The sequence below is a fragment of the Globicephala melas genome, chromosome 10 (assembly GCF_963455315.2).
Source record: "Globicephala melas chromosome 10, mGloMel1.2, whole genome shotgun sequence".
Lineage (NCBI taxonomy): Eukaryota > Metazoa > Chordata > Mammalia > Artiodactyla > Delphinidae > Globicephala > Globicephala melas.
In genome coordinates, this window is record NC_083323.1 from 62,485,989 (window position 1) to 62,497,306 (window position 11,318).

General features: G+C 40.4%; 1 protein-coding gene across 3 annotated transcripts in view; it reads left to right on the forward strand.

Annotated features, from left to right (window-relative positions):
* The window catches only part of LIMA1 (LIM domain and actin binding 1), an 83,445-nt gene extending 72,127 nt beyond the window's left edge, over positions 1–11,318 (forward strand). For 2 of the 3 annotated variants that reach the window (XM_030835091.2, XM_060305591.2), the window contains 3 exons: positions 46–158; positions 7,343–7,476; positions 8,981–11,318. In XM_030835091.2, the coding sequence (XP_030690951.1) occupies positions 46–158; positions 7,343–7,476; positions 8,981–9,989 (1,256 nt within the window). In that variant the 3' untranslated portion in view covers positions 9,990–11,318. The remainder of the gene's footprint in view (positions 1–45; positions 159–7,342; positions 7,477–8,980) is intronic. The other variant, XM_030835094.2, reaches the window with a different exon arrangement.

Here is an 11,318-nt window from a genome sequence, read left to right on the forward strand (position 1 = left end):
CCTTCCCTTGAGGTACTATAAAATGTCTTCCTTCTGTAACTCAAGCAGGTAACTCCCAGGTTAAGAGTGAGTTCCAGCAGCCTGTGCATCCCAAGCCACTAAGTCCAGATGCCAGAGCTTCCGGCCTTTCTGAAAGTTCTCCTCCCAAAGCAGTGAAGGTATGATGGTAGTTTCTCTTGGAGCCTTGTAGACATTGGTTAACTAGTAGAGCTCATTGCATCTTTTATCTTTATGTTCATTATAACCTGTTTTTGCTTTCCTGGGGATGAAAATGCCAAATAAGGGCACACGTGAGCCAGTCACTTTCCCTGGAAATCTTGCTGCTCTTGCTTAGGTGTTTGAGCCAGGAGTGGGAAGCCTCACTGATACCGCTCCAGTCTGAAATCTGGAAAGCTCATGAAAGAAAACCCAAAGTTAAAGAAGATAACCTGACTTTTTTTCTTGTTAAGTCCAAATTCGTAAATCTATGAATGGGTAAAAACCTATACAAAGAGCAATATGAAAAATCTGTTAAAATCAGCCCATCGGACGGGAATGTGCAGTGTTACAGATTTAGTGGCTCCCTGGTCTGAGGAACTTGGCCATAACATGATTGGTGGTCAGCGCGTTTAAAGAAAGAATGTGTGCATTCCAGTGGGGGTTGACCAGTCCATTTGCTATAAAAATGGCCATTCAAATAACACTTACACTAGGTTATAATATTAGATATTAAGGAATGTCCAAAATGTTTGTACCCGAGGAAAATTTTACTAGGCTACTCAATCTGTGGTCTCCTTTCATTTACTAATTATTTTTTTCATTCACTAATTTTTAAAAGCAGTATTTTCCCTTTCTATGAACAAGTAAATATTCCCATAAAAATAAACAAAGATAAAAAAAAAATCCAACACCTCTTTTAGGCTGCTCACCTAACTTGTTTTAATTGAATGCTTTGCTAATGCAGTGTTGATTTACCCACTTGGTTAATAACAAACATATCTTATACTTCTTTAGTGTCTTCCTCCTCTGGTGCTATCTTAAGTAGCTGGGTTTTCTTTCAAAGGTTTTAACATTTGAGAGAAACTCAATAGGTAGAATTAGTTTTAACGTGGTTTGTACTGCCTCAACCTCATGCACACATCTGCCATGTTTCTATCGCACAACTGTAGGCATGATTGGTCTCTTGATGAAAGTTCTAATGCACAGAAAGGATGGAGATACTCTGTAATGACCTAGATGGGAGAAGAATCTGAAAAAGAGTGGATATATGTATATGTATAACTGATTCACTTTGCTGTACAGCAGAAACTAATACAACATTGTAAATCAACTATACTCCAATAAAAATTAATTAAAAAAAAAAAGAAAGGATGGAGGTAAGACATAGGTGAGGGTTTGGAACAAAGGGAGGAAAGGGGAGAATCCAGGAAAGGGGAGGTCGGGGGAAGAAGGTAAACATGAAAATTTTAGAGGAAGCAGAGATGTAAGAGGGGAGTAAGGTTTATTGAAAGGAACAAAAAGTGAAGAAAGTAGCAAGAGAAAGCAAGTAAATGAGGGAGAAAGAACTGAGCTGCGTGATGGAATCTGCACATGTACTTAACATGACCCTCTCTTCTGGCCTCAAAGTTCTGCTCATGCTGGCATCAGCACTTTTTTTTTTTTCCAGTATCTGAAGTCCAACAAAGTAGCAAATGCCACGGGGTTAATTTCCTCTCCAACAGCAACCCTGCCCAGATGTGAGTCCTTGGGTTGTGGTTCTGGACGAAGAACAGCTAACAAAGCTGACTTGGCCATGGATTCTGTGTGACTGAGGGACTAGGGAAATTCTGTGGCTGATCTAAGAACTAAAATCTGTTCTCAAGTATATTTGAATTCTCAGTCCAGTCTTGCTTACCTCCCTCAACTGTTGGGCCAGATCTCCTGGTCCTGGGTTGGACCTTTGGGACTCCTCTGGATTCATACTCCAGGGTCTGAGCTGATGAGCAGTGTGCGAAGGAATGCACCTCACTTAGGTCTTCCTGGCACACCAGGGAGAGGAGATGGAAGAAAAGCTCCCTCTGCACCTGCCCCAGATTCATGCCTGCCTTTTTGGCTCTGGTCACCCAGCAGTAGAATGCAGACAAGCCTGCTTGCACCAGACATACACCTCAGGTTTTGAACATTGTATAAAGACTGGGGTTAAACTGGCCTCACTGCCTGTGTTTGCCCATGGTCCAAAGCTCAAATGGTTATGGTGTACAGAGCTCAGGGTGGTACCCAATCACATCTCCACTTTATTTACAGGCCATTTATTTTCTCTTCCTCAAAGTTACTCTTTACCTTCTGCAGGCAAGTATATAGATACTTTAGTGTTTATAGGAAGACCTGCTGGCATAACTGGTCTTGTGGCTATAGACCATGCAACAGAAGTTGTTTCTCAAATCTGGGAAATTACATACAGCTAAGAATGAACTTGTTCACTCAGAATAGATTTGTGGGTCCCACACGTCCTGGTAAAACTGCTCCTTGTTTCCTGTCTGTTATTGAAAACAGGACATCTAAGGTAAAGACTCAATTCATTTCAAATTTTAGCTTAATAAAGTAAAAATACAGAAAACAAAAAAACACCCCATAAATGATACTGGTCTTTAAAAGTAAGGATTTTATCTGTTTTGAACACTGGCTAGATAATTCAGTTGATGAGACTTGGCACTAATGAAGTTGACGTTGCAGGTTCCTTCTCAAAATAGATGTTCTGGGTCTAGAGCTCAGTGGGCCCTTTCGGAAGGATCAGAACCTTTCAACTCAAGAGACCCAGAGATCTCTTAAGCTTTATGCCCTCCCACTGAAATAAGTTACTCCCTAAATGTTTCTCCCACTGAAATAAGTTACTCCCTAAATGATAAGGAAGGAGATGTGACTGGCCCTGGGAACAGCTACTGGTCTAGGATAGCCCTATCCCAGGTTCCTAGGCTGGTCCTGCTGATGGATGTATAGAGAAAACATGGCAGCCTGCATGAGAGGCTGTACCCTCTGTGCCCTGTCCCTTCCTCCATGGACAGGGTAGGAGGTTTTATGCTATTTTGCAAATCTACCAGAATTGTGCTAGAAGGGCATCTAGAATCTTTTCTCACTGCCTACATCATTACTGCTTTCTCAGAGCACTAACCTTTCCTCTACATGTAGAGCGATCTGTTTAAGGTGTGAATATCTCCAAAATGCTTTCACAGAAAGCTAGGGGAAGGGTTAAGGCTGTTCAGAGCCAGCCCAACCATTTACTATATGGTGAAGAATTTCAATTTAATTACCCAGATATTTTGTACAAATTGTAAGGAGGAAATGAAAGGCTTTTTATAGTGTTCTATCTGAGGAATGGAGGCCTGACATCAATACAGATTTTTCTTTTGATTTCACTGTGTCTAAAGGCTAATTAGCTTCACCATTTATGGCCAGCTGCTACCTGCTCCCCTCCCACACACAGACGTGTACCCCAACTGGAGCCTTCATTAGACTAAAAAATATATATGAGACAAGAGAGTGAAAGAATGTAGATGAAGTCATAAAAATTTATTGTGAAAAAGCTTTAAGTAGATGCTGATCTACAGAAGGCCTGTAACATCCCTCAGATGGGAAAGACATGACAGTGTTTAGGGACATCAATTATTTATATATTATCGTACTCATTCCTGAATATCCTGAAGATATTATCTGCATATTTTAATTTGAAACAAAGTGAAGACTGTCGTTTGTTCAAAATGCTGTGGTGAAATTATGTTCATTTGGGTTAGTTAGCATCTGCTCCCTTCCCCAAAGCGTTTCCTTTAGTTATGGAAATTTATTCCAGGACAATTGAGAAAATACTCTATTGGGTTGTGAGTCGGGAATTCTGAGTTTTAATCTTAATTCTTTTACTGACTGTGCAAACTTCTGTAACGCATCTGACATCCTGGTACCTTAGTTTCTACATTTGAAAAATGGTGAGGGAGGGGAGATGAAAAAACATCTTACTAACTGAAAAAATATATTGGAAAGATAAAAAATGTCTGACCTTCTAATATTGGCAGTGTTTTAAAGGTGGCTATGCAAGTTCAGGCGTGCCATGACGGCCTGGACAGGGTGTGGGCCAGGCCTACCATAATGGTAGAGGTTTGGGCACTGACCGTGCTTCCTGCTGTCTGAATAGACATGGGGGCGATTACAGAAAAGTGGCTGAGAGCCCAGGACAGAGGAAATAAAGGGAATGCACAGCCACAACCACTCTGACTTGGCATATTACCATGTTGGGCTCCTCTTGTCTTTATGATGCTATAAGGGCCCTTGGGCAGCTGCCGTATTAACCTTCATTAAATAATTTGAAAAGGGTGTATGGAAAAAAGGAAGAGGAATAATGGGAATCTGGTAGGTCTGGTGAGGTAGAAGCTTGTGGTTAGTCAGATATTTGAGCTAGCAGTGAGGAACGCCTTTTCACTTGTTGTGGAAGGCTCCGTTCAAGAGGGAGCCACGGGGTGGGGGGGGTGTCAGGTGTGGGAGGTAGAAAGACACTAAAGAATTGTTAATGAGACACTCCTTGGGTGAAGGCTATAAAAGCTCTCTCTTCTGAGCTGGTACTCTGATCTAGCCTCAGGTAGATGTGAGTGAGGCTGATTTTGCCACGATTAGCAGTTACTTGAAAAAGAAAGAAACTGTGGTCTTATTCTTGGATATGAGTCTGTAACTGAGTTTCAGCTCAGCTGCAGAAAAAAGCCCTCCAGGGCACACCAAATGCTGTGTATTCATTGAAGGTTCCTGTTTGTCTCTTCCAGCTTCTGCTTCCTGCTCCCGGTACCTAATTTCTGCTCCTGCCTCCACTTTCCTCCTAATGTGAGCTCAACTTGCAGCTTTCTCTCAGGTTTTCCTTTCTGTTCACTGGGCTGCACCCTTCTCCTACCGTGTGTTCTCTGTGTGCGTGTGTGTGTGTGTGTGTGTGTAACAGAGGCATGCTCTGTAGGCTTCCAGTCCCCTTTAGCAGAATAATACCCATTTCCTCCTCTACCATGGGAAATTTCTGTCTCCTGCTCTGTCTTTAGCGACCAGAATGAGCACTTACTCTCCTAAGTATTACAAATACAATATTCATCCTGCAACTGAAAAAGATTTTCAATATGATAAGTAAATACATTTGTCCTATTACTTTTACATTGTCTGAATTGTGATTTGTACAGCTGCTCTCCAGTGGCTCCAGTTGTACTATTATACCCAAATTTTATTCTGCCTTTTAATGGATTTCCTGCTTGCTAGACAAGGACCTAGTCCTTTTAGAGAAACCTAATTAAATTATGCAAGGACATCTCCACTTAGGTCCTATCTTGTTAGATGTGTCCATCCATATAAGAAAAAAACAATTTCGGAATTCCTTGGTAGTCCAGTGGTTAGGATTCCAAACTCTCACTGCTGAGGGCCTGGGTTCAAACTCACAAGCCATGAGGTGCGGCCAAAGGAAAAAAAAAAAGCAAGAGAGAGAAAGAAAAAACAATTCTACAGTGAGGTCCTACTGTATAGCACAGGGAACTATGCTCAATATCCTGTAATAAGCCATAATGGAAAAGAATATGAAAAAGACTATATATATGTAAAACTGGATCACTTTGCTGTACACCAGAAACCAACACAACATTGTAAATCAACTATACTTCAATAAAATAAATTTTAAAAAAAGAAAAAACAATTCTGAGCTCCAAATAACGCCCTAATATCTGCCAGCAGCATTCAGTACAATACATTTGATCATATTTAAGTTCCTCCCTTATGCCTGGTAAACTTAAGTTGTAGCTGTGGTCTTTGATTCTTTAAGTTTTTCTCTTCTACTCTAACCCTAGGAATGGAGGGGCTGCTGTTAACACTCAGCCCTCCTCCTTCACTTTTAAATTCTTTGGTGCTATTTGGGGGCACTAATTTTATTAAACTCCCTTTTATAGATATTAACCTTTACTTCCATTTTCTACTCTCATTTTCTGTCCACATCTACTTGGAAAACCATTCCTATTTTTGCTTTACTTCCTAGTGAATCATGTGGCAAGTGAACCAGCAGTCTGGATTTTTTTTATGGGTCTATTCGGATTTTTTAATCAAAATTCTGTCTTACCCATAAGCTGGTTTATCTTAGGCTTACCTTAACCATTCAGACCCTGGGCTTTGGGACTAAATTGTATTATTTACCACCATACCGGTCTTGGTGGCAGAGGCCGCCAAGGTGCCTGAAAGAGCTTCCAGGCCACCTTAACTAAAGCTGCTTCTGCATGTACTGGTTGAGCTGTTTCTCTTGGGACAAGTCAAGAGTCACACACACCTAGGGACTTCTTACCCCCACCCCTAGTGGCCATGTAACTATTTCTTATCATGTAAAAACTTATGGTTTTGGAATTCTAGCTTTCATCAGTGGTAATACAACCTACTTTATGTAGTTTAGGACTGAGTTTACCAGCAACAGCTGTGCTCACCCCGCCCATATTCCACACTTTACAAACAGTTCATGAATCCCCGTTATGACTCACCCCCCTACCCAGTACATTAGTTTTATTCTCCATTTGGTGTTTTAAAAAGATTATAGAGCCTGTAGCTTTATTGGGCTATGCTTTCTTCTGGAATCCTAATAAAATAGTTTGTGTGTCTTTTAAAATGTTCCATTTATGTGTCAATTTTGCTTTATTTAAAAATGTTTTGTCTAGTGGATTGAGCAAGTCAAGATTATATGCAGAGGGGACTGAGAGATGCTTTATCAAAGTGTCTCTTATGAATATTTAAAAAAATGTCTCTGTGTATAACTGAGTCACTTTGCTGTACAGCAGAGATGGGCACAACATGGTAAATCAACTCGACTTCAGTAAAAATAAATAAATAAATAAATAAAAAGATTTTAAAAGTCTTTTCCTACTTCCCAAAGCCAAATGCTTTCTCTCCTTGAAAGTTACCCCCTTCAGAATCTGGTCTTTAAAAAGTCTGTTCTGCTTCTTATTTGGCGCTTGGATCAAACCATCAAACTTCTTTCTTCTGTATGTGATGACATTTTCTCCTCATTTCCTGTGCGTGGAATCATTTTGTGTGTACTTGTGTGTGTGTGTGTGTGGTGGTTTGTCTAAGCCTTTCTCTGCAGTCCAGCCCTAGCTCCACCCATCCTCAGTGGCTGCTGCACTTATGGCAGCCAGACAATCTGGGTAAGGAATTCAGGAGAGCCTCTTGGCTTTAGAGAGTCAACCGATAGAATTGCAGTAGGCTTACTGTTCCTCTGAGAATTGACAGACCAGGTAAGGGAGCCCTTAGATAACAAAGTAAATCCCAGGGCCCACTTCAGCAGAGTACTAACTCATCACTGCCTTTGCTAGCTAAAGTGGTCCTTTGCTTTTCCTAGAAGTTTCAGGCACCTGCAAGAGAGACCTGCGTGGAATGTCAGAAAACAGTCTACTCAATGGAGCGTCTCTTGGCCAACAAGCAGGTGTTTCACATCAGCTGCTTCCGTTGTTCCTATTGCAACAACAAACTGAGGTAAGCCAGGCCAAAACAAGCCATCTCTCTGTGTGGTTGGACCTCCAGAGGGAGTCTTTGGTTTTTAGAACACTGGTACTAAAATCTGTGGTGCTAATAGTGTGTGCTGTTGAGGACCTCTGAAGAAAGTAAAAAGTACCATTTAATGACAGGCATTTTATATCAAATTATAATGGTGTTTAGAACTTCTTGGTACTCTCACATGTTAATTTACATGTTAGGACCGAAGCTTAAATCATGTAAGTTGCAGGTAACTGCCCCTGTGACCTAATTTAGTAGAATGTTTTCCCTTGGTATCATAGAATCATACAGTTAAGAAATCTCAAGAGGATACTTGTTGAAGCCCTTGAAATTATCCCAAACACTATATAAATGGTAAAAATAGCAATAATAATAGATCCTGAAGGGCATATATTTTTCTGTATATTGCTTCATTTTATTTTCTGAGAAAATAATTATGTATCATTTCTTCCAAGTTACTCAAAGTATGGATATAAATGTGACAAATTGGGGAAATATTCCGTATTAACTCATTTTAACCATAGAACCTTGGAGGAGGAAGTAACCAGGATGTCATTTCCTCCAGCCTTCCTTCCAGAGCAAGCACCCTTTCCAGCATACTGTTGAAAGATGTCCTGGCACCTGCGTGGCGCTTCTGCGGGGGTTAATACCCCACTACAGCTAGTTCCAGCGTTAGCGCTAGCTTGAAAACTTTTCCTTCTGTTGAGCCAAAATGTGCCTCTGTAACTTCCACACGGTGGTTCTTTTTCTGTCCACTGTATTTTTTTCTCCAGAGCACATTTTTCTAAATTTTTGAATTTTTATATTTCTTCTGTGGAAATTCTGTTGTTTTTATACCCCCCTTTAAAATGTGTTAACCCTGCGAGAGACACCAGATGTCCTAAAGGCCTGTCCAGCACTCTTGTTAGGGTAGACCGACTTCTGGCTACTGCTCACCATTCTCCTATTAACCATAGCTTTCCTTTATTTAATCACTGACGTCTACTCAGTGCCAAGCGTTGGGAGAGCATTATACCCATTCCTGTAAAAACATGCTTTTAAATTATAACACAGATGGGAAACTAGTAGGGAAAAGATGCAACTTTTTACAAAGGAATATCATTAAAAGTAGTTATAGGTTAGAAATACTTAGGAAATATATGAATGATCAGAACTAGGTGGGACTACCTAGGGAAGACTTCCTGGAAGAAGTAACTTTTTCAACAGTTTTGACAGAGGGGAGTGAAATCACTTGAAAATGGGAGCATGTACCAGGTGGAAGAATGTCTTGTGAAGGTTCAGACCTAGAATTGAGCATGTTTTTTATAAGGATAATAAAACAAATGTGCTTAAAAGGACACCCTCAGTGACTGATGTGCTTTTAAAGGTATTTTTCTCACTTAGCATCTTCTGAATATACTGGAGTTGCCAGGTTTCAGCCTACTGGTGTAAATAAGAGAATACATATTTGTTAACTTTATGCTCTTTTTCTTAAAAACAACAGTCTAGGAACATATGCCTCTTTACATGGGAGAATCTATTGCAAGCCTCACTTCAATCAACTCTTTAAATCTAAAGGCAACTATGATGAAGGCTTTGGACACAGACCACACAAGGATCTGTGGGCGAGCAAAAATGAAAACGAAGAAACATTGGAGAGACCAGCCCAGCTTCCAAATGCAGGGGAGACCCCTCAGAGCCCAGGGGTAGAAGATGCCCCCATTGCTAAGGTTGGTGTGCTGACTGCAAGTATGGAAGCCAAGGCCTCATCCCCGCTGGAGAAAGAAGACAAGCCAGCTGAAACCAAGAAGTTGAGGATTGCCTGGCCGCCCCCTACTGAACTTGGCAGTTCAGGAAGTGCCTTGGAGGAAGGGATCAAAGTATCGAAGCCTAAGTGGCCTCCTGAGGATGAAATCAGCAAGCCTGAAGCTCCTGAGGATGTAGATCTGGATCTGAAGAAGCTAAGACGAACTTCTTCACTGAAGGAGAGAAGCCGCCCGTTCACTGTAGCAGCTTCATTTCGAACCTCTTCAGTCAAGAGCCCCAAAACCTTGTCCCCATCTATCAGGAAAGGCTGGAGCATGTCAGAGCAGAGTGAGGAGTTCGGAGGAGGTGTAGCAGCAGAAAGGAAACAAACGGAAAATGCCAACGCCTCCGAGAAGAATGAGAGTGTGGAAAAAACAACCTGGCCAAACAAGGGATCTAAAGGAGAGGAGGCAGGAAGGAGAAGTAAGGAAGTTCACAGTTTTGAGATGGGGAGTGAAAATCTTATAGAAAATGGTGCAAACTTAGATGAAGGTGATAGAAACCTTCTCACACAGCAGTCTTCACTAGAACCCAACTCTAAAAATTGGCCTAGCTTTGCAGATAACACCTCCACTAAAGAATTCACTACTCAGAATCAGACATCCCAGGATGTGGGATTCTGGGAGGGAGAAGTAGTCAAAGAGCTCTCTGTGGAGGAACAGATAAAGAGAAATCGGTACTATGATGAGGATGAAGATGAGGAATAACAAATTGCAATGATGCTGGGCCTTAAATTTATGTTAGTGCTAGTGAGCCACTGCCCTTTATCAAAGTGATGCACAAAACAGCTGTCTTAGCATGAGCTGTAATTTATGTGGAAGTAACTTTGGAAAAGAGTTCTTGCTTCAAAAAAATCCCATACTGTGCAGCTTAAGTGAACCAATTCTAAATGCTAGATAACATTACTTAAATCCTCTCTTTTAGCAATGATGATATACACAACTGCTTTAAGGTCTTTTGGGGGTTGGGAGTGTGTATGTGTGTGGGGGGGGGAATATTCCAACGGATATGGTCCAGCTTCCATTGTACTCCCAAAAGACAATATGAAAATGGAGAGATGATTAGTAGTACATTGTTACACTAAAAATTCAATTGTGGAATTAGGAAACATGCAGAAGGGATTTAGGGGCCTAAACATTGTGACTGAATGCACTTTAGTATAAAGGGCACAGTTTGTATATTTTTACATGAATACCAATTTATTGTTTAGTATTCCTCTGTTAAGAGATCAAATATTTAGTCTTTAAAAAAAAATTTAGGTTAATTTTCTTACTCTGATATATATGGGGAATTTACTGCTTGCTCCGATATATATGGGGAATTTATTGCATCCTGCTTTCTAAACAACATCCTGAACTGGATTATTGAGATATAGCATAACCATCTTTTTGGAGCACCTTTTGAGCACCCTTAGTGCTTGGAGAGATTCATTGTGTCCCAAATAAGCTATGGTATTTGCCAATGCGTTTGACTACACCCCCAAGTGATTGCTTTCTTCTCTGGTGGTATCTGTGCTTCTCATAATTTACTGTAAGCTGCAATATTTTTATAAGATCTTTTGTATTTGCCATGTTGCATATTAGAGCAAAATGATGAGTTTAAAGGAGGAATAACAGAAAAAAAAAAAAGCCTTAAACCACTTGAGCTCAGATCCCCAAACCCTATATTCTACTTCTGATATCCCCTTTCTGGGACACTAGTTTTTTAATACTTATAAGCTCTGAAATGTATTGATTTTTATGGCAGACAGTATTCCTAGGGTGCAATTAAACCAGTTATAGGCCTTTTGTGGGAGATGGTTTTCTAGTATTAAGGTTTTGGAACAATATAAACTTGAGTACAGTTGTTGTACATAATTGATATTCCAAATTGTATGTTGGGGGAGAGAGGTGTTTTAAGGTATAGGCTTTTCTTTATACTGCATTTTTAGAGATTTAGCTCTGATATTTTTTAGAGATGTAAAATATTCTGCTTTCTTACAGTCTTGCTTACTCTGAAACATTTTTATTCAATAAAGCTTTTAATTTACACTTGAA